General features: G+C 39.6%; 1 protein-coding gene across 2 annotated transcripts in view; it reads left to right on the top strand.

The window, feature by feature from the left end:
- Ctnnd2 (catenin delta 2) overlaps positions 1-27,352 on the top strand; it is a 716,561-nt gene that overhangs the window by 249,103 nt on the left and 440,106 nt on the right. For both annotated transcript variants that reach the window (XM_048368208.1, XM_048368209.1), the window contains exon 3: positions 13,956-14,068. In XM_048368208.1, coding sequence (XP_048224165.1) covers positions 13,956-14,068 — 113 coding nt within the window. The remainder of the gene's footprint in view (positions 1-13,955; positions 14,069-27,352) is intronic.

Raw genomic sequence — 27,352 nt, 5'->3', positions numbered from 1 at the left:
TGTACTGTTTGTTGCCTTGTCCCTCATGCCCCCCTCCCTCCCCCCTTTTCCCTCCCCCCCCCAGGTGTTCAGTTCACTTACACCAAACAGTTTTGCAAGTATTGCTTTTGTAGTTATTTCTCTTTTTTTACCCTGTGTCTCTCAAATTTGGTATTCCCTTTGAATTTCCTACTTCCAATACCAGTAAACACGGTTTCCAATATACTCAGATAAGATTACAGAGATAGTGTAGGTACAACCATAGGAAGGTGATACAAGAACATCATCAATAATAGAAACTACACATACACATAGGACGTTGAAAGTAGTTACAACTGTGATAAATCACTTTTTTCCATAACGTGGAGTTCATTTCACTTAGCATCATCTTATGTGTTCCTAAGGGTATAGCTATTGGGCCTTGTGATGCTCTGCTATGTCTTGCCTAAACCTGTACTAATTATTCCCAATAAGGGAGGCCATAGAGTCCATGTTTCTTTGGGTCTGGCTCACTTCACTTAGTATAACTTTTTCCAAGTCCTTCCATTTCCTTACAAATGGAACAATGTCATTCTTTCTGATAGAGGCATAAAATTCCATTGTGTAAATGTACCACATTTTTCTGATCCATTCATCTATGGAGGGGCATCTGGGTTGGTTCCAGCTTCTCGCTATGACAAATTGTGCTGCGATGAACATTGTTGTGCTGGTGGCATTACTGTGATTTTGTTTGTGGGCTTTTGGATAGATACCCAACAGTGAGGCTGCTGGGTCATAGGGGAGTTCTATATTGAGCCTTCTGAGGAATCTCCATACTGCTTGCCAGAGTGGCTGAACCAGTTTACATTCCCACCAACAATGGAGTAGGGTTCCCTTTTGGCCACATCCCCTCCAACAATTGTTATTATTAGTTTTCTTGATATATGACATTCTTGCTGGGGTGAGATGGAATCTCAATGTTGTTTTGATTTGCATTTCCTTTATGGCCAGTGATGTAGAGCATTTTTTCATATGTCTATTGGCCATTCTCATTTCCTCATCAGAGAAGTTTCTTTGTAATTCTTTAGCCCACTTGATGAGGGGGCTATTGGTTCTTTGCGGTTTTGTTTTGGAAGAAGGTAATTTTTTTAGTTCTACATATATTTTAGAGATGAGGCCTTTGTCTGTTGAATGTCCGGTAAATATCTTCTCCCAGTCTGTGGGCTTTCTGTTTATCTTGAGAGCTATGGACATAGCTCTCAAGATAAACTGAAAGTCTTTTTTAACAAGCAGTAGGGATGTTTGCTACACCCTTTTTCTGCATACCAAGGTATCTGGTGATATCCAAGGTTTCAAAGGAACTCAGAATTCTAATGGTGTAACTCCTCTGAACAGCTAAGGAAGAGTTTAATAAATGAATACCAGGAAGCTGAAATATGTTTTGTCTGGGATTTGGGAGGCAAAGGAAGTGGGGTCAGATGCATAGAGAAAAGAAAGGTGGGCAAATGCAGTTATTATATTAAATATACATATGTAATAATGGTACTATAAAACTATGAGGGTATGGACAGGACTGGGAAAGATGGAAAACAATGGAAGAGGTGACCTTGATCAAGATGCATTATATTCATCATCCACTTGTTGAACTGAAATCCCTTTGTACAGCTAAAAGCAAATTCTTCATGCTTTTTTTCTCACTAAAGTAACCAAACTACAAGGCAGAAAAAGAATAGGAGAGTTAGATTATTATGCTAAATATTTATTTATTCATGCAGAACATAAGACCATAGAAAGTACCTTTTGCGATAAAAATGTTTCAATTTATATATATGAAACAATGGATACACGATTGGTAGTCTGCTCCTCTGCTTCCTCCTCTGTGAAACAGAAGTAACAATTATCATAGAGATGAAGTGTTTCCTGAGTCCCCAAATATTCTTCATGAGACTTGGGAGGGAAGAGGACATTGCTTTTGTGGGAGGAAAAGCTGAGGGGGAAAAAAGTAGCCTGACAAAAGTAGAAAGGTTGGTTCTTCATTCTGAGAGAAGTAAGTCATTTGACTTTAACTACATACATGTCTTGCTGTATTTATTAGATGCACATGTCATGTTGACCATTTAATTTCTGACTAGAATATTGCTTTTTTCACTTGGATACCGAAGGAGATCTGTGTGGAGAAACACTGGCCTAGTATTTGCTGCCCCGCCCCCACCCATTGCCCAGAGAGGCTAATGCCCCTCCGTCCTGCCTTCCCTATCAGGTAAAATTTCACTTGCTGGGAATTCTAGTACTTGTTTCCAGAGAACACAAGGATAATTTGGCCATTCCTAAAAAGGCATAAACAAAATATTGGCTAAGCACAGACAGATGTTAAGGTTATACTTTGTACATGAATTCATGTACTTGAATTCACTTTAATGTTGGTACGCTTATGGTGTAAGTTCTTGCAGCTCATTATAACTAAGTTGTTATGGGAAGCTAATTTGCTAGAAGCTGCTGTATCATGAGCTAGCCCAACTGCCTTGATGGGCCTCCTGGTAGTTAATATGGATTAAATGTGAATCTTTTATTTTTTCTCCTGTGGTCTCACGTAATGATATTAGCTTGTCTGCAGTGTGACAAATTCAGTGTACTGGCAACATCTGCTCCTCTGTTTCTTATAACTAAACTACGCCTGCAGACTTCATGATGCCAGTCCATTGAAACACTTTGTGTACTGGGGGGAGGTAGAAGGCTGATGACGATGAAGAGTTGGTCACAGTTCATTTTCTTCCCACATCCACTGTTCAGAGTGGTACCTTCCTCAGCTCTTCATTCCAACAAGTTCTTGTTTGGTTAGGAGAGAGCAAATATGGATGTATTCCTAGTTAGACTGCCTAATTTATTCCCAGCAGAAGAATTTTCAAAAGACAAAAAAAATAGTAATCAAAGGGAAAAGAAACTAAACCCTCACAGCTTGAAGATAGGTTTAAATTCCGCTTTTTGAAGTTGATCTGAGAATAGATCATACTGAAATGTTCGAACTGTGAAGGTACTTTAGTAAAGAGACTTTGGAAAAATCAAATGCACAGCATTGTAAGAAATGAACAATAAATCAGATTTCATTGTCCCATTTGGATTTCAACATGCTCATATAAGGCTGTTCATGTTTTGACTGTTGCTACTCAAGCAGTGGGAAGATAAATTTCATAGATGAAATGCAAAAGTATACACATATATGCTTATTAAATCACTTATGAGGAAGAGGAAAATCCTCTGGGCTGGCTGATATTGTATTTTTTTTTTCCTGCTACACCACTGACTGAGCAGTCTTAAATTATTTACTGAACTTTCTTAATTGCTAGTTCAACTCCTCTTTAGGCTAATGGATCACATAGCATATTTCAAATCCCTGGTGATTGTGAAGATAAATAGAGTAACCATATGGTTGTTATGATATAAATAGTCTGAGTATGTCTTTTTCAATGAGGGTACGGTTATAATATTGACTCCTGATGTTGTTCCTGTGTTAACCATTGAATGTCACCTGTTACTCTAACAACTAAAACCTACTCTATCTCCAGCGAGGCAAAGCAGCTCTGAAATTCAAGAACAGAAAATGGAGGGGAAGAGTTGTCAACAATGCATGGAAAGCAGAAGGAAATAAGACTATTTTGTTGTGGTGGTGGTGGTGGTTGTGGTTCTAAGACCCAATAGCTCTCTGTTGCATTCACCATCCCAGAGGATTTTACTATGTCCGTCAGGACATTGGTATCAGGAAGCTAAACAGTAGCCAGGGACATTTAGGGACAGGTAAACAAATGCCTCTTTGAGGCAGTGTAGTGCATGATCTCTGTTTACACCGTTGAGCTGAGCTGTCAGAATGTGACTGATTATATTAACAGTTTTATTGTCAGTAACACAAAGGGGTTCACTACAATTTCCTAGGATCACCTTGGAGTATGGAAGTAGGTGAAATGGTACATCACATCCAGTAAAGAGGACAATCAGGATAAATGCTGAATATTAACATTTTACCTAAGTCAAACTTTTAATTTCCCCAACACTCACTTTGGCAGTCAATTGGAGTCTATAGTCCAATTAAACTGCACTCTAATTACTTTCTGAATAATATCCCCACATCTCGCTATTTTAATTCCTACTATTTCTCCTATCTGTGATGCTTTTCCTTCACCCTTTCAGATGGTCAGATGGTGACTTCAATGCTTTCACTCACACTGGGGCATTGCCTTTGACCTCTTCCTTCTCTACTTCCATCTTTCTTGATAACAAGTGTTCTTTAGAATTCATTTGCCTCTCTCCCAACACAGTTCAGCTTGTTATTTATTTTGTTTTCTAGTCAGCCCTGTACAAATTTTACTTGCTTTAAAACTGCCAACAGGATTATACCTGAATTAATTTGTTACTAATGTCTTTTCTGTCTGTATCATCCAATAACACGGATACTTTTTACATAAATAAGTATCCATTGTCCTGCTATTGGTTTACTTGTTTAGCAGATACCATTTGGACCCCAGTCTATGTAGGAGCTGGAGCATGGAATGAAGGTGGTAGCATCACTTTTGCCTCAAAATGAAATGGGATAATAACTTCAAAAATTATTGGAACTTGTAACTTGCTACCAAGCAAGTAACCATGAAAAGTTCATATCCATGTATGGTTACTGTTAGAGAGAAAATGGTTTCTTTGATATTTCATTTATGTAATGAAATAAAGCCTTTTATATGGCGGATCTGGAGAGAATTTCAGCATCACCACATTTTGGAAACAGCTTTTTTTCATTTCCTGTGATGAAATGAGAGCACTCTCTGGGAATTATGTAGCCACCAAAAGACACCTCCTATTTGCAAAATACTAAGACAACTTTCAAACAGCTACCGGTAAAAATTCATTAGAAAAATTTTAGCCAAGAAGGGGGAAAATGGAAATGATGTAGGTTAATAGACACTGAAAAATGTCAATTTTACAATTGTGTTAAATTGTTTACATGTGAGATTCACAGTTTAGAGTGAGGAGTCTGAAGGTTGGATCAATAGAAATAAGTCTTTCCTGGTGCTCCACTCAAAGCCAGGGCAGTGATTCTCATTCTGGAAGTTTTTATATATATTTCATGGCTATCAACATCTATCCATGCATTTAGTGAATGCCTTCTGTACTAGGTGATATAAAAGTGATAAGTAATGCCTGCACTGTACTACAGGGTCATACATATGGTCTAAAAATGAAGATAGGCATGTAATTAAGTAAATTCATTAAAACATCATTAGTGCTGTGATTTAGTAGTCAGTTTTTTTCCCGGGGAGCGAGGGACGGTGGGATGAGGATTGTAGTAAGATCAGGTGGTAGTGAAATGAAGCAGAGTTGTGAGTCATTAGTATAAAATTGAAGAGCAAGGATATTTCCTCTAGACTTAAGGAGCAGGGGAATGTAGGGAAGATGAAATGACGAGCTGAAGCAATGGATGTAAACACATACAAGTCCTTTCAAGAGACTAGGAAGCACTGGTTCTGAGTGGAGCTGAAGTTCCGGTTCTTCCTCTGTGTTTCTCCACTGCACTACACGTGTAGGCTGGGGCACTGGGCTTGACTATACCTGCATTTGACAGTGTGCCTCATAAAAGCCAAGGGCCATCATTAGAAGAAAATCTTTCCATTGTAGTGCGAAGTTGACCATTTCAATGAGTGTAATCTTTCTATGGTTGGACATAATTCTAGCATTTTCTTTCCAGGCTAATGTGTTAAACTGCAAAGAGAGCATAAAACGATGACCCTTGCATCATCCTCATTAAATAAATGTATGCTTATTATTCTCTCTGTGTTATGTTTGGGTCTCTGTGTTACACCTCATAGAGATTTGAGGCTATACGATTATGAATTTGTAGTGCCAGCCCCAGCTAGTTCTAGTTCTGGAAGGGTTTACACAAAAGATTTCTGCCTTATCAGATTAACATGTGGAATAAATAATGTGTTTAAAGCACCGAGCCAAGTCAGTAATTTCTTGGCTATCCACCCATCCATAGATTTGTCATTTGTTGAGTGCAAGTTATACTAGGTGGGAAGGGAATAAATTATGCATCAGCCCTACCAGCAGGATCTGTATAATCTCAGAGAGAAGACAGGCATGTAATTAAGTAAACTGGACAAATTCTAGGACTACTTATGGTCACATCACTGTCTTTCTAGAGTTCTAGAGCTTGGCACATGAAGCCAAAAAATGTAAAGCAAATACTTAAAATATTGATTGTTACTATTATATGCTATTGTTATAAGTGTAGAAGACAATCCCAAGCATGGTGTATATAAAAGTGATTAATAGAAACTTTTGAAAATGTACATTTATCATGTATGCATTTTATATGTCACAGGTATTCTCTTGTAGAAATTATTTTCAAATAGTTGACTCCCTCATATAGCAATAGTTTTAAGCTTTTAATCAAACCTAATAGAATTTCACATTATCCTAAATTAGCAATGTGGTTTTCTCGATTTCCTGGTGTTCTGTCTTTAAAGCGAATTAAGTGATATGTTTTGGTTGGCTGCCATGTACTTTGGCAACATAAAGTGACAAAGTACAATGGATGCTGGAGAATGGAGGGCTTGGTAATAAAAGGGTGTTTTGCTATATTTTCTTGAAACCGCTTCTGGAAAGGTGCCTGCGAGTCTGCTTCGTACTGCTGATTGCTGTCATCTACTGTCTTGCTAGGTGACCCAGAATGACACTGTGGTTGCTTAAAACATTAATCTGTCAGTTTTGTAAACTTGCGTGGGCAGCTCTTTGCCATAGTTTTTTGACTCACCAGTGAGGTCTGCACAACTTCACAGCTGACAGTGATTTGTTCCATACCATCTTGACATTGTGGCTTGTTCTTCCCACATTTGTTGGACACTTTGCTGTGGGCCTCCTGTTATTACCCTGTCATCTTGCCACCTTCCCTTCAGACTTGGCTGGCAATGTGTTTCTGTGGATGAAATTAACATCACCGAGAGGTGTGGCTATGAAGTGAGCTCATTGATGTGAAAGGGGACTTAACAGTGATGTGAGGGACAAGGTCACCCAGGATTGCTCTGTGTTCAAGTCCTTGATGTGTATAAATGAGGGACACAGGGGAGCAACAGCTGAATTCTGCAGTGGAAATCTGGACTGGAGAAGCCATAGACCTGTAGTATGGAGCTTTCCCTGATGGGAAAGGTGATATGCACATCCAAGGGCAAGGCTTAGGCAGCAATACCTCAGTGCACTTGAGCAGTCGTTGTGCTCGGGGTATAGTTACTACTGTCAGACACCCTGAAATCAATATATCCAAGAGCTGAAGAGAAATGGACGTGATCTTTCATTTTTTCTCATTTTTCATGTAGCTAATTTGATTGTATTAACATCGGTACTTCTAAGAACCAGCTCTCATCTGCAGACGGGAAGGTCAAGGAATGGACCGGGGCCAGGCAGAAGAGTAGGGAGGAATCTCGGGAGGAAATGGATAATCAACTGAGATCCAGTAGATGTGGGGAATAGCTATCTCAGGCATGGGGAGGGAATAGGCTAGGATAGAGAGGAGGTATATATCAGAGGGAGAGTTCACTGAAAACTATATATTAGAAATACACGCACACATATGTAATATATGTATATATATATTATGTATAATCAAATGAAGCCAATGGCAAGTAAAGACATCATCTAGAGAGGTTAAGACATCACCCTCCATGAGGATGAATTATTACCATGCTCTTCTGAAGATTCTAGGCCTGCGGAACGATTGCTAGTTTTATTTCTCACTTGCTTCAATACAAACCCAAATTCCAGAGGGCAAAGTAGAAAAGTTGAGTGAATCTGGAAATATCAATGTTGGGATTTTTTTTTAGGTCTTCTAAACCATGACTGTACTCAGTCCCTTGGAATGAGATATGTTTATGTTTGGAAATTAAATTGCACAGGAAGCAATTTGTGCAAATTAGAGTGGTCAGGCTCGAAGGGCTCAGCGGACAGTACAAAGAACAGGCAAGGCTTTAGCCTCCTTTGTCCAGCGTAACTTTCTTTGCTCTGTGGCTCCCAAATTCTTCTAGAATATCACTTCAAGTCTAAGAAGGTGAGTTGAATCCCTCCGACAACCCCATCATCCTGGCCAAAATGTGGGTGTGACATTTTGCAGGGGAAACAAGCCCATAAGCACAGCGAATAAGCCCATAAGCGGCAGCGAATAAAGAATCATGTTTCACACGGTTTAAGAAGCTGATTACTAGAGTGAATTAAATTCCTATGAAGAAAGCAACATTATCCTTAAGTAGTTGTACAAAAGGATTTTGATTCCACGTGTCAGCTTGTGAGTTGACTGCGTCTGGATGAATGTGAAACCCTCGACTCGCTAAACGTGAGGCCCCCTTCACTTTCTCCCAGCCTAGTCCGCTTCAGCTTGAGGATGCCGCGAAGAGATGTCTTCTCCATGCTGGTCTCCAGGCATGCCCAGCAATGCTCCTGAATAAAACCAGCTCTGCAAGCGCCCCCCCCCCCCGCCTTTCCAGAGTGCATTCAGCCCCCTCACTATGGAATGGCAAGAAAACTGGAGCTGTTTTTAAAGGGAGCATTCCATGGGCGATAGGTTCTGAAATATATAGGACATGACAAGGAGAACTGTACAGAAAGAAGGAAGAAAAGCAACAGCAGCCTTAATGGCAAGGGGAGGAAAAAAAGAGATGATTTCAAATTCCAGATGCTAATTAAAAGGAAGATTCAGAGAACAAAACCTAGTTCTTAGAAATTAGTAAGATCATTAAAAATCTCATACTTTTTTTACTCAAATCCCTACTCAGTCTAAATTTTTACCTGCCTCAACCAGCTTGTAACCATTCCCACACCACTCTGCGAACTAAAATATTTAAATATAATATTTAATGGACGGATTAGTCAAACCATGAGTTTTCTGATTTCAATTTTCCTACTGAGTTAGCTAAACCCCTCTCAAGAGACCTTACATGTTTTTACCCACTTGAAAACATTTCATAAACTGAATTTAATTAAAGCAAATAAATTATTAATCGGGACTCTTTAGGACCAAGATATAAAGCTACATGATAATTTTTCACATACCAATCCTAATGTCCTCTATGACTCAGTGATGTGCTATTCTAGGAAGGAAATTACTTACTCTGTCTTCTAGTAGATGTTAATGAACTTGGGCCTCATAGATCTTACACAGTTATGAATGAATGTTTGTGATAGCTAAGACTCCACATAGTGGAGAAGCAGGATGCCAAGCATTGCTTTATCTTTTCTTAAAGCTCTCCTTCCCACAGATGGCCTCTCTCAGCCTCACCTGGGTTTCATTTTCCAGACCTTCGGGGCACCTCTGGAGAGGCTCCGTGTCACCCGTTTCTAGTCTGGCTCCACCATGGTTGCTCCACTATGACCGGCCAGGAGAAGGCCTTTCCATTGGTCTTTCTACACAGATTATTCTGTATTTCCTCTCTTCCAAAGTGTCTTCTACCCTCCTACTCTAGACAGCCTTTCAATATCTTTCCTCATTCTTCTTGAATATAGCCTTACCTTCAGTGGACTAATTCAGTGCTGCATTTTCATGTACAACCAGTATTATACATTTCCCTAAATATATCCACATTGTTAGAAGAAGAAGGACATGGAACATAGGCAGAAGGATGGCTCAACCCCAGCACAGGTGTACTGGGGGAAAAAGTCTGAGGAAGGAATCTACAGCCGAAAGCTGTAGCCCACCAATGTTACCTAACAAGTAGATTAGTGGAAGGACATAAAAGAGGGAGGCTGGCTGCCCATCAGTGATGAAAAGGGGAAGAGAAGCACCTAGGGGCAGGGTTGCTCTGGGGATTTCTAATGATCCCCAAATGGTCCCTTGGGGCACAAGATGTCACTTATTGTCGGTTGGGGCTCAGGATGTCACTTGTTATGTTTTAAGTTGTTATGTATTAAGTTGACTAAGTAACTCAGGAGTAGGGGAGAAGAGGGATTTCTCTGCTTTGAACTGATGTTAAGAAAAGTCCTAGGTAGGAGGCTAAAGATGGAGCCACCTTGGCTAAGCCGACCTGCCACATGTGAGTGGTTATATTGTTTTCAGTTGATTTCTTTTCACTCTCCTCTTATTATCAATACCATCATTTTACCTGAATACTTTTCCAGCTCGGATTCTCTACACATAGAGACTTAGTCATAAGCAGTCAATTTTTTCCCTAACGACTAGATTGATTTGGGACTAGGAGAATGCCATCTTTCCACATGTACTGAGACAGACTATGTGTCCCCTGGGCATATGTCTTGTCCATTCTTGAGAAGATGCCTAACCACTTTAGGATGCTGTAGGCACCAGCAGTGGTCCATGCCAGGGAGCAAAATCAATCCTCTGTTGACAAATCAATTACTCTTCTTAAATTTGGGAAGCACAGTTACAGTGCCTTTTGTCCCCAGTCACAAGCCCAGTCATTAATTCCAAACATAATGCCTTGCCAGGGTAGGGTGATTATGCCCTGGCAGAATTCAGCTCCTGTGATGGGTTGTGGCCGAAACAGCCTTCCATATGTAAGCCTTTGACTCTTTTAGTTCAGGAAGAGATCAGAAAATGACCGTGTAAGATGTTTTCCCTGTGATATGGAAGGCAGACAGAACCCAAGTGGAACTGGAATCAGGAAACAATGCTTAGAGCCCAGGTAGATAGATGTAGGTTACTGTGATGCATGAGTCCAAATATCAAAAAGTCAACCTGCAGAGAAAACTGCTGGAGATGAGGGGAAGGACCACCCAAGATGATGAGAGGAAAGAGTTCCTCTGCCTCACACAGAGTCAGGAACCTCTGCCAGCCCCTGCCATCCAGGATGGGCAGGCTACTCCGAAGAGACTTGCCTTACAGGGAAGGAAAAGTAGCCTCGTAGTAAGTGATAGCCTTTCCCCCCTAACAAATCATTGTAGTAAGAGTTAAAAGAATTGCCCCCAAGTAATTCACTAGTACTCCCAAACAGAGCTGAAATATCATTAGGAACAGAAAAGTATCCAGAGCCCAGCAAAGTAAAATTGGAAAAGAAACCTGTACAAAGAAACACCAATCAGCTGAAACCCACAGAGATGTTAGAATGAGCAAATAAGAGCATTGAAACAGTTATAAGTGTATCGCATATGTGCAAAATTCCAGTAGTCATAAAAGATGCAAAGGAGATTCTAAAGAAACTTCAAGAGATACTTGATTCATAGATTTCTGAGATAAAAATACACCAGGGTGATTAATAGCAGATTGTGCATTGGCAGAGGATGAAGATTGTTTAAGTTGAAAATACCAATAGAAATGATATAAAATGAAAAAAACAAAACATGTATAGGCTCAGTAAGCTTAGGGACATTTACAAGAGATTCAGACATTCTCCCTGTGAATTGCTAAAGGAAAGGAGACGGGGGAGAGGAGAAAACACTGATAGAGAAACAGTTACTGCAAAGTTTCAGATGTGATAAAAACTATAAATCCACAAATGGGAAAAGTTCAGCAAAGCCCCAACATAAGGCCTGTTGAGAGAGCTCCACCCAGGGGAATTATAGTCACCTTAGGCAAGCAGTAACAGAGAGAAAATTCTAGAAACACAGAAATAGGATTCTGAATGTACATATTAAAGATCGCTGAAGGTTTTTTTTATAGTTTGGTCAGAAATTGTACAAGTGAGAGAACCTAAGGAGATGGAAAAATCCCTTTCAAATGTGAGAACAAGCGATGTTTCCAAGTCATGTCAAATGGAAAGTATTTATTCACAGCTCTAAATACTACAAAAGAAATGTTCAAAAAAAATCCTTCAGACAGAAGGAACGCCAAGCCACATGGATATATCGATCTACAGAGAGGAAGGCAGAATGTTCTGCCTGACTTTTGGGAAGGCTTTTGCTAGTTAAGAAGTTGTCTTTCAGACCTGACAATTTAGACTAACACCAAGGAATCAGGAAGAGCCAGAGCAGGCCATGATTTATGAATCCAGTTTCAGACTGTTGTACTGTATGGCCATGACTTTCTGTTCTAACATAAAGGGTTGAATGCAGTAATCTGAGTGTTCCTATTTCGACAACACAAATTGTCCATTTCCATCTGGTCACTAGGGGCCTTCTAAGCTCTTGTGTATTGCGGCTTAAAGGTGTTATCAATGCACAGGAATGAGTCTGTCTCCTGTACACCACCATAAGATACAATGTATTTTATATACTGGAAATGAAAAAATCTTCTAGAAGAGGATAATTAGGGAGGAGGGGAGGCTAAATGTCTAAGATTTGTTCTGCAGCGATCTTGTTGTTGAGGTCTTAACAATAATATTCAGTGCCCATAAACATATGTAAGAGTATAATTCTGAACATTAAACAATAATATCTCCTCAGACCTAGCAATACAAAGGGCAGGGCTCACAGTGGTAAAGTATTTTCTTTTTCACACCCAAAATAATGTCAACATTAAAAAACCAAACTATGTACATGGAAAAGGTCCAGGGTATTTTCAATGTAGAGGATGTGAAATGTACTGTTTTTGATATCTCATCCAAGAGTTTCTCAGGAGAGCTAATAAAATAAAGTCTTCCTTTTTCTTGAGGGGGTGCTGTTGAGTTTGAACTCAGGACCTCACACTAGCATACTGATGGTGCTCTATTACATGAGGCAGGCTAGCAGCCTTACTTTTGGATATCTGCTTTGCAGATGTTGTCTTATAACTTTGTCCTTTCAGGCTGCCCTCCTGCTAAGATCCTCTGGACCAGCCTAGCTAAGATTGTAGCTGAATCACCAGCCAGCCCAATCATTTACAAAGACAAATCCATGCAGTTTTAGCGTTTTAGCTCTCCCAAATAGGTCCCTAACCTCTTGTACTATTTTGCATTCCAGTCTTTTTCTTTTATTCCTCAAATAGAGCAGTGTGGATATTATATTATTTCTAGGATGTAAAATGAGAATTATAAAAACTTTTCCTGGATTTGTTAGTTAAAATCAATGACTTACTATAATTATGCTTGTGAAATAGCCTAAGTACATGGAAAAAATAAAGCATAAAGTCTAAAATATGACACAGAGTGTTGTAGTTGTAGCGGGTTAGGTGTTTTGAAGTTCTTACTGAATCATTTTCCATTGAAGTCAATCCAAAGCTTTGTATCAGCTTTGTAAAGCCTTTTTCATTGATTCCATTGACTGCTTTTTTTTAAAGGTGATACATCAGAGATCTCAAAGATGATGCATTTAGTAATTAGACTGTGTAGATGCCACATTAGTGTCATTCTGCTGGAATTTCAATTATTCAAACTATGGGTTTTGAAGCATTATTTCTTTTATCTATGCTATCTATGATATGTAAGAAATGTGAGGAACAAGTTATTATAAAGGAACCGAGGTCAACGAGGAATAAACAAACGGTTCCTATGATAACAATAAAATTATTTCTTTATTAAACATTCTATTTTGTGTCAGCAGTCTTCACATCTATAGAATGCTAACCAACTGCTCAAAATAGGTAGTATCTTAACCCTTACATTCATTTCTATGAACTAGTATTTTCAACTCAATTTTTAGATGATGGAATAGACATTTAGTAACTTATCCAGCAGCTCACGGCCAGTGGGCCAGAAAATCAGTGTGATCTTCAAATCCCTGTCATTTTTTTTTTCTTTTTTGCCAGTCCTGGTGCTTAAACTCAGGGTCTGGGTGCTTTTGCTTAAGGCTAACGCCTTACCACTTAGAACCAAAGCTCCACTTCCTGTTTTTTGGTGGTTATTTGGAGATACGAGTGTCACAGACTTCCGTGCCTGGGTGGCTTTGAACCTTGGATCCTCAGATCTCAGCCTCCTGAGTAGCTACGGTTACAGGAGTAAGCTAGCAGTGCCCAGATCAAGTTCCTGTCCTATTTTACAGCAATCGTCTGTGTTTCTCAAATTTCAAACCTTGGAAACATCATGTGACTTAGGTCTGAATTCCTGGTTTCATGTAGATGAGAGAATTCATTTGGTGTTTTCTTTTTGGTGGGTTTCTTTCAGGAATTACAGTTTGAAAGGCTAACCCGAGAGCTGGAGGCTGAACGCCAAATCGTAGCCAGCCAGCTGGAGCGATGCAAGCTTGGATCAGAGACTGGCAGCGTGAGCAGCATCAGGTACCGCACTAGCTCTCTCTATTCCCCGTGCTTCCAGGTGCCGTCAGAGTGAACGGGGGTGTTTTCGTTGTTGTTCATGATGGTGGTGATCTTCTTTCAAAATCCAGCTGAGGGATTGTAATGTTCAGTCAGATGTTGGAAAGGAATGGCCACTGACCCGATTTAAGATGTTCAGAAGGTGTCCAGAATGGCCTGATTTGTACTTGAAACGCCTTGTAATGAAATGGATACTTGCCCTGAATGCAAATGATGTGTAATTTTGCACAAAGGGAGGCTGTGCTTTCAGTGTGTTTGCTGGGAAACAGAAAAAGCCAGATCACAAGCTCTCCCTTTGGCTCTTTATTTTTTGAAATGATCCAGATCTGCAGGTTCCTGAAATGAAGAAGAGAGAATGTTTCCATGCAACCTACATTGTTATGCTAATATTTAATGCTAACTTAGAAAATTGCCTCTTGAATCTCAACCACACATGTAATTCCCGATGTGTGAAAATATTTACCCAGCCATGAATAATGGAAGGATTATCAAATTAGAGATTGTTTGAGATGATAATTTTGTTAAAATCTCTTTACTATCCTACTGAAGATCGTGTTTCTATATTTGGGAAGGGTTTGTGAGTACCTGAGCATGCTGAAAGAAACAGGAAACTCCATAAAGTTTGCCTGTTCTTGTTGGAAAGTGCCATACTTTCTCAGCGTTTTGTCTGATATTATGTTAGAGGCATTCTGCAATTTTTAGCTAAATAAACAGGAGCACTGTGGCAAAAACAAAAAATTACACACACACACACACACACACAAAAACGATGTTTCAGGGTCGTAACACCATAGTACTTTCTCCCTCATGAAGAAAAGTCGGGCGGGTAGGGCTATTCCTCGTCAACACGGTGAGGACCCATCCTGCTTCTCACGGAAGGGCGCTGTCACCTGCCATTGCGATCCATCATGTTAACTGCAGTAACCATCCACAGGTGAGAAGGAGCCCTGAGGCCTGTCATAGTTTCTCAGCTTTCCGACCACTTAATTCTGAAAGCCAAACGGTGAGTTTGGTTCCCTAGTAGCTCCCTGTTACTGTAAAGAACTAGCATATGGAATGCCATTACTCATTTCCCACTGTTCTTTCCTCAGTTGAGGGTGGTTGACCTCCCGTGGACCTGCTCACCCTGTGGTTAGACTGTGGTCACAGGGTGTCTGGGGAATCATTTTCCAGTTCAAATCTGATGGAGGCTATTCGGAAACATACCTGTCTCCACATACATGTGGTCGATGTGATACCATGGGCCTCTATAGGCTGCAGCGCAGTGCATTGCGCTGTCTGAAACCCACCACAGAGGAGTCCAAATTATAAGCATCCAAGTTAGCCAGAGAGGATGGAGAAGGTAAAGACTGGTGAGCTGTGTTCGCTTTGAATTAATATTGTGAGAATGAAGAGGAGAAAATGAGTCAGAGGCAGGGAGAGTTGTAAGCACGTCCTTGCGTTACTCCACATGGTTGTGTGTGTTGGAAGAGCTTTTGGTCAACACGCACACTCTTCAGAGCCGAAGACTGTCAGATTGTGTAGGTTTGTCTATGGGGCTGAATGGATATATATTTGACTTTGAAGTCTTCTCTTTTGCTATTAGTTTGTTTACTGCCTGATTCACATTTCTAAGCTTTCCATGTCATCCTTACTGCTTTGCTTTTTCTCACCTGGACCCTGTTCAGACCAAACCTTTCCACATTCTGAAACTTTTACTATGCTTTGTTCTCCCTGACCCTGTACCAAGAGCAGATCTAGGGAGCAGCTTGCACTTCAAACTCTAATTTGGGATGGGACCTGAAAGGAAATCTGACCCAACAGTAATTCATATAATGATTAGCCTGTGAAAAAAGATTGGAACTAGTAAATGCAAATCTGTGCTCTCCCGCCGTACATGGGAGTAAAGATGGCGGCCGTACTTACTATGTGTCGTGCAGGACTCTGGTGACAGAGAACAGCCCAACAGAGAAAGTAGAGAAAGTCAGAGAGGCAGGTCAGTTTTCCTTAGGACTGGCTGCCTTCTCTGCTGCCTCTGTGAGATTGCCTACGAACTCCCTAACACGTCTCTTCTTCCTTTGCGTGAGTTACCTTGAATTGCTTTCTTCTCTTAGGGCCAGCCAAAGTGTCTTGAGTGACACAAGTCATTGAAATACCAAATTAGATGGAAGAGAGGTTCGAGGCCAGCCCTCTGTCCCTGGCTCACCACCCGGTTGTACACGATCCATAGATCTGTAAAGATAAAGATGACACCATCTATTATCTCCCCTTGCCATGCATGACGTCAGTTTTCATGGAGCTTATTTTGCATTTTAGATATCTCTAATGTATGAATCTGTATTTGTGTAAAACAGACATTTTGTCCATAGGGCAGGAGAGAAACCCCCCCACACACACACCTGTCATAGTTACATTTTTAATTATAACCTAGTTGTTTATTCAGATTCAGAAAGGAACCTTTGGAAATTCAAATCTTCATCAACAGGGGAAAACCTTGAGTTAGTACATCAAGATGGGTATTTACACAAAAACAGAACAATGTTTTACCAAGGAGGATAGTGAAGAAACCTATGATGATCCTGATGTTGAAACATACCACTAATGACTCTAGAAAGAAGTTGAAAGAGTTTCTGGGAGAAACTGAAGAAAACCAAGTAATGTTTTCAAAAATTATATTTAGATACCCTCCAGGAACGATGCAGATATAATTTGATTTGCCTTCTGCCTGTACTGTTGATAGGAAATTGTTCCGACTGATTTCAAAGTCATTCTTCCGAGTAGTCAAATCAATATTTGAGCTTCTTCAAGTGATGTTATTAGTGCACATTTGTCACGATGAATGCCGTAGCGACCCACTGACAGATACGTGAGAACACCGGGAGCCGGGGGAAGGGGCATCTGGAGATACTTATTATTTCAGGGCTTCAGCTTCTGCATCCATCTATCTAGGTCATATGTAACTTCAAAGAGGAATGTTTTGTTCTCTTAAACTCTTCAGAGATTTTCTAAACATCCAAATGTGTATTGAGTTTCTGGAACTCGAGCTGATTAAATGGTTGTTGTGTAAGGAATCTGGGCCTTCTGAAAAGGAGGGAGCGTGCCTGTCACTTGAGGAATGGCTCGCCTGCCTCGCACTTCCTCCCTGCTTTGGTTTTTTTTCTCATCTGGAGCCTATTCAAACCGTGTCCTTAAAACCTGTTGGCGCTTCCTTCTTTGCTACAGCAAAATTATGTGGTTTCTTTACCTTCTTTGCGATTGCCAATAATGATCCACAAAGGGGCAGGAACATTATGCAGGTTATACACTTTATTTGGGATCATAGCTGAGTCTCCCTTTTGGGTATCCTATATCTCAGCCCTCATCATTGGCCGTCTATGACCTGTCTCATGCTTACCCCAAGAGCCATCCCATAGACAATAGGCTGATCAACGAGGTCCAGTCTGCTATCCAGCCGAGCCATCCTCTCCTCCTCCAGCGCACTATATTGCTGGTGCGTGCTCTGTGGTCCAGGGACTGCCTGAGTCAATGGCCTTGTCATATTGCATGAGACCCTGTAAAGGTATTCGAACGCATCCTCCTGCTGGCCATTATCGAACATCTGTCCCCTGCATGGCATGAGACTGATGTGCATAATACATAAGTGTGCTGAAGATACTTTCCAGCTTCCACAGTTTTATGAATGTGTCATAGTTTCCTGTCCCCATGCTTATGAAATGCAATCCCTTGTCTCTAGACCTTCCTGTCTGTTTCTCCTGGCTGCCTCCTCTGTTGGCTCCAGTCACACAGTTGGAGTTTCATGTCCTTCTGAGCCTTTCTACACATTTCAAAGTGCACCTGTGTCTACTTTGGGAATCATTATTACCTAATAAGGCCTTGGATGAACACTCCACAGATCCCTGGTTGCCAAATGTTTTAACCTTCAGTCAAAGGCGGTGTGATGATTTTCTCAAGTGCTCTTTAAAATGTAAGGGCATCCAAATAGATGCCCATTCATAGTTCTTCATTTGTCGAGCAGAAAGAAAATAATAGATAGACACAATTGAAATCATAGTTGAGGCTGTTCCACAGATTGCCTCTACAGCACACCTGATTCTGAAAAACTTAGGTTAATGAGGAATATTGTAGTGGTAATAATTTATGACAACAATAATTACAAGAAGCTTGATACAGTTACTGGGTTTTTCTGGAGACAGGACTCTTCCAAACATTATTTTGTGGTTACATCTGGGCCTAGAGATCAGAGACAGAGGAAGTCAGAAGTTGAGTCAAAGCCACAGATACTTTACCCAAGGTGAATTTCCTTGCTTAAGCAATGACAAGCAATGAAACGGCATCCAAATTCTGAAGGCTGGCAAGGAGACCAGGGGCCTCAATCCAGCCACCCAAACCTGTTAATTTCATCTGAAAACATGATTGAGTTTGGGTTGAGATTATTACCAGGGAAATAAAGGGAAAGTGCCCTGAAGAGATTTCCCTAAGAGCTTTACAAAACCCTGAACAGTGAGTCACCATCCATAGCCTTCACAAAACTTGCTAAGTCTAGCAAGTTATAAGAGTGAGTACAAGCCACTGAGTTTGTGGTAAGTGCTTATGCAGTGAGAGACAACATGTATGTACATACACGTATGTCTTTTTTATATAAAGATGTTATGAATTCACCAAAGTATTTTATTTTGGAATGTCATCTTTTTTTCTGTAGAAAGTGACTTTTAATTTTTTAAATAAGATTTTCTTTATAATATAGCTGTTTCTACACAGGGAGCTTATTGCAAAAACAGTCATGTTTACATCATCCATCGCTATTGTATCTTAGACATTTAGCATAAGATAGCTAGCCAGAAGGAAGTGGAAAGATCTTCTGATCATATAAAATATTGTACATCTTTACTTTTCCATCAAATTCAGTTTTTATTTTTAATTAAAAAAAAACATTTGTTGCTAATTGATGTGGTGGTTTCTCACGCAGTTTTGGAACAGAATACCAGAGACTGGATGTTGATAAAAATGAGAAGATTATTTCTTATTGTTCTATAAGCTGGCAGGTCTGAGGTCACTTCTTGCCCTGTCCTTATGGGATGGAAAGAAGAAAGCGGGGGAACACATTCTCAGTAGCTCTTTCATAGCACCAGTAATCTATTAATGAGAGCAGAGTCTACTTGTAAATACTCCCATCACTTTTGCATTAATGCTTAAATTCCAACATGAAAACATTTGAATGGTATCAAAGCATTACGATCACGGCAGTTCCCATGCTAGGAAATAAGCATTCCTTAACGTTATGAATTAGTACTCCAACAAAGGACTCTTTATTTTTTAAACAAGTTTATTGAATTGAAATTTTAGAGCGGAAATCGCCCCCCCCAAAAGCATTCCTCATTTCCTTATGGTTCTTTATGAAGTCCTGTTTTTCCTGCCCAGCATTCTCACCTTCTCCCTGTATTTACTTCTCTCTCCCCTCCCCTCCTCTCTCTTTCTCGCACCTCTGCAATTTTCCTACCTGCTTACAGCTTGTCTTTCAATACTAGGAGTATGAGGTTATTTCTTTAGAATTTTCTACTAAGTTTTTCTTTCTGCTATGAAGCTTAAGAATATTCTAAAATACTCCCTGGGTACTCACTGCCATGATTTCCAGCACAATAAATATGCTCAGATTTGCAGTCAAATCTTGCTCTTCCAGAATCAGCAAGAGCATTCGCAGCTATGGCTCATTTCATGAGGCAGCATTTACTCCTTGCGTCTTCTCTGTTGTCCAACTTAGCAGGCTGTAAACATTCTTAGCTAGCCTTGAGTCCAGCATCACTGCGTGGAGACATCCCCACAGAGTCTTTGGACTCCTCGTCCAGAAGGAAATTTACTGTCTGGATTAAGGCTGTCTCCTCCAGCTCACCTATATTAAGACTTCCCTGAAACTCGTCGACCATTAGAGGCAGGAGTCTGTTACCTCCACTAGTCTCTAAGTAATCTCTCTAGAGACTCAAGTACAAGGCAACGCGGTGATTTGCCCACAGTACTAGTTAAATATCATTTGACTGAATGAAAGCATGAACTTGAACTATGTTGACTCATATTGTGATTTCATTGCTATTATTTTAGAAAAACCATAAGTGTGGATAATATAGAAATCTTTACAAATATAAAATACAGTGTGTTGTTCTTACACATATTGCTCTTTACAATATGTATTCACATATAACATTGTCAGATGCCATGCAATGGAATTTCAGTTAACAGTGGGCCTCATATATACCTGTGGCCCCAAAGATTCTATCATGTAATGATGTGGTAACTAACTTAGTTTAAATGTACACTGGTATGTTTTCACAAAGACAAAATTCATCTAGCAACATACACTTGTCATTAAATGCTTGATTGTATGTTTTTATATGAGTTATATATATATCTAACTTAGGTTTATATTTAAATAATACAATATGTAATTATATACTACATTGTTATATCACACATACTATATGTTAGCTACATGTGGTATATGTGGTAAACAGAATATATTATTCAGACTTTTACAAATCAGAATGTCACATTTCAATATTCATTTTAGTCATATTTTATGAAAATATCTACTTGTTATAATGACCCTCTCGAATTTAGGACCAGTTAATTTGTTGAACTACATGTATAGAGCTCTGATAGATCTAAGCTTATACGTTTGATCTGTTCTTCAAAAGATGGTGATAATAAATTTATCAATCATCATAATGATTTTAATAATAATTAGTGGCAATGTTTCAATTGGCCAGGCAGAACATTGAATCATTTACATAGATTATGCCATGTACTCTTAATTATGAGTTAAGACTTGATTTTGTACTTTGTAGCTGAGACCATTGAAAAAGAAGAAAAATTACTGCCCCTAGCTTCATCACAGGTAGACACTGATTTTTGAGCCCAGGAGTCTTTAATCATCAAGCACACATGTTAAAATACCATGCCACAGTGCTGACATTCAGTCTTAACTTGTACCTTCGAATCATGCTGCAAATACCATCTTATCTCTACTTAACTTTCACCCCAGAAGTATAAATATTTTTAACAAATTTTATTACTTTTTCTTTTCATCCATCTCGATAATTATACTACCCTAAGATTCCTTATATGACTATATGTTTCTGATATTTATTCTCAATTAAGAAAAGGAGATAAATAATATAGGTTATTATATGCATCTATATTATCTGCTGTATAAATTATTCATGGCCATTTGATCGTTCTAATAGTATTATGTCTGTAAATACTAGTCACCATATTCAATACATAAATCTATATTTCTCAACAAATAGGAAATAGTCATCTTTTCGAAGAATTTAATGTAGATTCCTAATACACTTGAATACTTAATGCTTATCGTCACTTAACATGTTTTTTTTCACACAAAAAACTTTATCCAAATACTTTCTATCAATTTTAAAGCCTGGCTTCTTTAAAACAAAATATCACTTGGGGATGGGAATGTGGCTTAGTGGTGGAGTGCTTGCCTAGCATGCATGAAGTCCTGGGTTTGATTCCTCAATATCACATAAACAAAAAGCTGAAAGTGGCCCTCTGGCTCCAGTAGTAGAGCGCTAGCCTTGAGCAAAAGAAACTCAGGGACAGTGCCCAGGCCCCGAGTTCAAGCACCAGGACTGGCAAAAAAAAAAAAAAAATCACTTAAAAGAAACTATTTTACATCTGAAACTAGTCAGAGTTATTGTGTCCCAAAACATACATGTAAGGAAAACTAATGAATTTTGAAATTAATATCTTTATCAAATTGAAACTACAACTTTTGATAAGTCTTATATTTATCTCTCAACTATTTCTCCTCTTAGGTGTGAAATGTGGATTTCATAGTTACACAAACTTTATATTTTGCCACTACTGGTTTAGGCATGTGGCTCAGAAATATAATTTGACTTGGGCCCAACTCCAGTATTGTAAAATCAATGGTGACCTGCCCTCTCCTGAGATGTACAGTTGGTTTACAGCCTACAGTCTTGTGAGGATTGCTGTTGCATTGGTTCACCTTTTACTCTTCATCTTTGCATCACTCGAACCTTGTGTTCTAGGCCACAAGTTGCCTTTGACTATTGTAGCCAGGGGACAGTCCCTGTGCCTGAATGGTAGGCTGCAGGAAATAGCCACGTGTTGGTACTTGAAAGGAAAGCAAATGTTGATATCTTTGGATCTAATTTTTATGTTTATGACAGGAATCTCCCATTAGGTCAAGGCACAGGCTTTATTTGGGAGAACATAGCCTCAAAAGGAATTTATAAGTATTTTGTAAACTACTTCAGCTACTTCTCAATGTTTCCTAGTTTGGCTAAGGTCTGCAGTAAAAATAGGGTAGGGAGACAGAGAAATTATTGATGAGATCACTTGGAGTATATCATTTTAGAAAAACAGTTCCCTTTTTGTGTGTGTGCTAGTCCGGAGGTTATACAGGGTTGGGCCCCTGAGCTTTCTTGCTGAAGGCTGTGCTCTACCACTCGAGCCACAGCACAATTGTGTGTGTGTGTGTGTGTGTAGGGGTGGATGTTAACTGGAAAATAAAGTCTCACAGCCTTTCGTGCCCAGGCTGGCTTCAAACTGGGATCCTCAACTCTCAGCCTTCTGAGTAGCTAGAATTACAGATATGAACTGCAAGCACCCAGCTTATTTACATTAAAAAAAGGGTGCTCATAAAGAGGAGAAGTGGGAAGAATGGAATCATATATCCTACAAAATTAAGAAAAGTAAGGGTAGGAGGTTGGTTGGGAGGGTGGGTGAGACGGTTGGAAGGTGTGACATTGATTAAAGTGCATTGTATTCGTGAACCACTCTGTCCAGTGGCGATTCCTTTGTACAACCACTAAAAGAGAATAAAAATAATTTTTAGAAAAGATTGTGCTTATGAAATACTTCTGGGGGTCCAGCAACCATGATGACAGTGTTACCTTCCCAGGTTTTTTTTTTTTTTTTTTTTTTTTTTTTGGCCAGTCCTGGGCTTTTGGACTCAGGGCCCGAGCACTGTCCCTGGCTTCTTCCCGCTCAAGGCTAGCACTCTGCCACTTGAGCCACAGCGCCGCTTCTGGCCGTTTTCTGTATATGTGGTGCTGGGGAATCGAACCTAGGGCCTCGTGTATCCGAGGCAGGCACTCTTGCCACTAGGCTATATCCCCAGCCCCCCTTCCCAGGTTTTGTTTGGTAATTTATTTTTAAGTAATTATATAAAGGGCAACAAGGCAGATGATGTGCACGAGGCTTCTTGATCAGTGTCGCTCCTTTGCCGTTCTCCCATTTTTTTTCCCCAGCGCCATCCATACCACCAAGTTACCTGGTTTCCTCTTTGACTCTTCACATATGTAAACTGAATATAATGACTCTATTTGCCCCTCTCCCTCTTCTCCATTCATCTGTCCACCCGACCTCCCACCAATACAAGTTTCAGCACCCTGGAATTCATTCTGCTAATTATCCGGAGGAGTTACACCATTGAAATCTTTCCCTGACCTGCCATTAGTTAGTTTGTTGGTGTATATAGCTTGTATATCTTTTCATACATGTTTATGTTTTCGATATAACTTCCAAATATGAAGGAAAGTATTTGTCTTTATAAGCCTGAGTTACTTCATGTAACATTGTTTTCTAGGTCCATCCGTTTACCTGTGTATGACATTATTCCTCCTGAGAAGTAAAACTTTATTTTATACAGACATGCATATATACCACATTTTCTTGATCCATTTACCAATTATAGGGTGAATTATATGAATGACAAACGATGTTGGTTTTGTGAAGATAGCATAAGAAGGAATTGGGAATGGTTTCACAGGGGACTGTTTCTGTGTCAGGGACTGAAGCAATGGAGATTGTGGTATGAGAATTACTCAGTGCACAGTCAGAAAGACCAGGTCCGTTTGGAGTCCATGGATGAAACACAGAGCCCGTAGGTTAAACTAGACAGAGACTAAAACGTGCCCATCTGTGACCGCCATACTTGCGATGGGTACACAAGAAAACATCCAACAGCTAGAAATCCTAGTTCATGCTAAAGACTTAGCTCATAAAACGAAATCAAAATTAGCTTGAAAATTCAAATCGTCTGTGTTAAAGTGGAGAAATTCTAGAATCTCACTTGGGTCAAAGGATATGAAGTTGTAGCAGGAAATTACTATATTTTTGGAAATTTAAACATTTGGTGAGCAAAACCCATACTGTAAGCTTAGCTTCTACCACGAGCATCCCCCCCCTTTCCAACAAGAACCCTTTGATTTGTTTTACTTCATCCTGTGTGAATGCATTCTAATTCCCTTTTATCCAGGAGAAACTATCATAGAATTTTAAATTTAAGGGATTGCTGTGTTAGCAGCAGGCAGCAAAGATGTTGCCTAATTTGTTGACAGTAAAGTGGTATTCATAAACTCCAGTCTTCTCAAACATCTGTTTGTTCGGTACCTCAAGAGCTGAGGAAGTTTAAAAATCGTCTCACATTGTTGCTTAGTCTTAGGCCCTTATGTGAGAATGGAACTCTCAGCAAGATTTTATTGAAAATCTCTGTCCAAGGAATTGACTGCCAGCTTCACTCAAAATTTAGCAATTAACCTTGTCTCTATAATGTGTCCATGATGATACCCACCTGTTGAGAGCTCATTGTCATTGTCACATGCTTCATTTAATGTAAATAATTGAATTGTGTCTTTGGGGGCTCCCATCTTGCCCGTCACAACAGACATGTCCAACGAATGCAGACGGTCTGATTTCAGGAGTGGATGTAGGGTGGTGTGGAAGCAAAGGAGCACGGAACCACTGAGTTCCGGATGGGGACACAAGTCCTGTGTATCAGTAACCACGTACAGCGTGGACAAGTGTGCGTCCTTTGGAATGCCACTTACCTTGTCTGTGAATTTGGATAAATACCACTTGTCTTAGAAGTTTGTGGCAAGAATTAAATGTGGAAGTTTGTGATGAGAACAGTCAGTGTATGTTATGAAAAAAAAAGTATTTTTACTATGCTAGTACAAGCAAGGTTCTCTTCATTTGTGTCATTTAATGTCTCCCAGTGTGATAATTGACTACTTATATCTCGATGCACAAGTAGCATATCATCTGATATTTTGACAAATATTTTTATCTATTGATTTACTTATTAATTTATTATATATTTATTCAGTTAGTTTTGTTTTATGTGATAGATAATTATGATGGTTTCAAATTTCCTAAAGAAAGAATATTCTTCTAACTATTGCTATTTCTGCCAGCAACAGCACAGTAAAGGGACGTTTTAATCCAGAGTGATGTGTCTATTATCTTGTAGCCATGTACTGTTTAAAAATTACCATGTAAAAATTACATTTGCCTTCATAAGGATGTCTCTGTCATTTTGAAATCTATGTTCTACTATTCATAAACTTAATTTTATTTTCTTGTAACATGGTACTTAGGAAGAATTTTTCCAGGGAGATTAATGTGGGACAAGAGAAAAACCTCAGTGTCACCTAAACTAAATCCTTAGACTGTTTAAGGGGTATGGAAGCTAAATGGCATTCTCTGGGATAGTGTATGATAATGGGTCTGCCTGAAGATAAGAGAATGAGTAGGTGCTGAGGTCAACTACCTCAACACAGCTGTAGAAGGGCCGGGACTCAGATATCCTCCGTTATGACACTCATCTGCCTAATCCCTCATTTATTAAGCATGTACAAGTCATGGTCATACTTCGTGTCACAATATGTAACAATCATTGAGACTACAGCAGCAGGTAAGCTTACAACCACAGACCTAATGCTACCTAGTCGTCACCTTTCTTAGCTTAGATGCTACCAAGATTGTATCCTCATTAAAACTGCCCTCCTACGTACACATGAGTATACCTGAGGCTAGGCGTCGCTGTATGCTAGGCCACTTTCTCCTAAGATAAAACAACAAAGGGAAAAATCAAAACTCACAGGAAAGAATTAAGTTAGCTCCACTTTATTTATTTATTTATTTAGTAATTAAACAAAAATTTTTTGACAAGGTGTTGTGCAAAAAGGGTACAGTTACATAGTAGGGCAGTGTGTACATTTCTTGTGATATCTTACACCCTGTTTTTCTTTCCCTTCCCTAGGTCAGGTAGACATATATACAAGACACAATGTACCAAGAACATATACAGTAGCCACGTGGCCTACACCCAAGAAAATTCGCCTAGGGCTTTAAATGTAATGTCAATATTAGACAATATGTCGACAGTAGTCTTATATGAACGTACATACATAGCTTTTGAGCTATTGTATTCCACTGAGAGGTCGATTTTTGACCTTTATATGTTGAGTAGTTGTTTGGTTTTAGTTACTTACTGTTGGGTCGCTGACCCAATCCTGTGGGAAATACCATTTGACAAGCAGTTTTTGGTTTCACAGACCTGGTCTCTACTGTCTCTCTGTCACCCCATCTTAACAGTCATATATGAGGGAGATCATGCCCCTTTGTTTTCTGTGTTCTAGGCTTGTCTTGCTCAACATTATTTGTTCAAGTTCTGACCATTTCCCTGCGAATAACACTATTTCACCATTCCTAATCGCTATGTAGTATTCCATTGTGTATAGGTACCATATTTTTTGGATCCATTCATCTGTGGAGGGGCATCTGGGTTGTTTCCATATTTTGGCTATTGTGAATTGTGCAGTGATAAACATGGAAGTGCAAATGTCTTTTTGATATCTTGGGGCCTGCTGTTCCGGATAGATGCCTAGGAGTGGTATGGCTGGGTCATAGGGTAGGTCTATGTTGAGCTTTTTGAAGAACCTCCATACTGTTCTCCAAAGTGGTTGTACTAATTTGCACTCCCACCAACAATGGAGAAGGGTTCCTCTTTCCCCGCACCCCATCCAGCATTTGTTGTTGCTTGAGTTCAGAGTATAGGCCATTCTAACTGGAGTGAGGTGGTATCTCAGGGTTGTTTTTATTTGCATTTCCTTTACTACCAGGAATGTTGAACATTTCCTCATATGTTTCTTTGCCATTTTTATCTCTTCTCTTGTGAAGTCTCTCTAGCTCCTTTGCCCATTTCCTAATTGGTTTATTGGGCTTGGAGGGGCTTAGTTTTTTGAGTTCTCTGTAGATGACAGATATTAGGCCTTTGTCTGTTGCTGTGCTGGTGAAGATCTTTTCCCATATGGTTGGCTGTCTTTCTATTTTGGTGGCTATGTCCTTAGCTGTGCAGAAACTTTTTAATTTGCAGTAGTCCCATTTGTCGAGTCTCTCCCCTATTTGTTGTGCCCCTGGGACTCTATTCAGGAAGTTCCTTCCTGT

The sequence above is a fragment of the Perognathus longimembris genome, chromosome 19, assembly GCF_023159225.1.
Source record: "Perognathus longimembris pacificus isolate PPM17 chromosome 19, ASM2315922v1, whole genome shotgun sequence".
Classification (NCBI taxonomy): Eukaryota; Metazoa; Chordata; class Mammalia; order Rodentia; family Heteromyidae; genus Perognathus; species Perognathus longimembris.
Note: the sequence above shows the minus strand (reverse complement) of the source record. Positions and strands in the feature narration are given on the sequence as shown.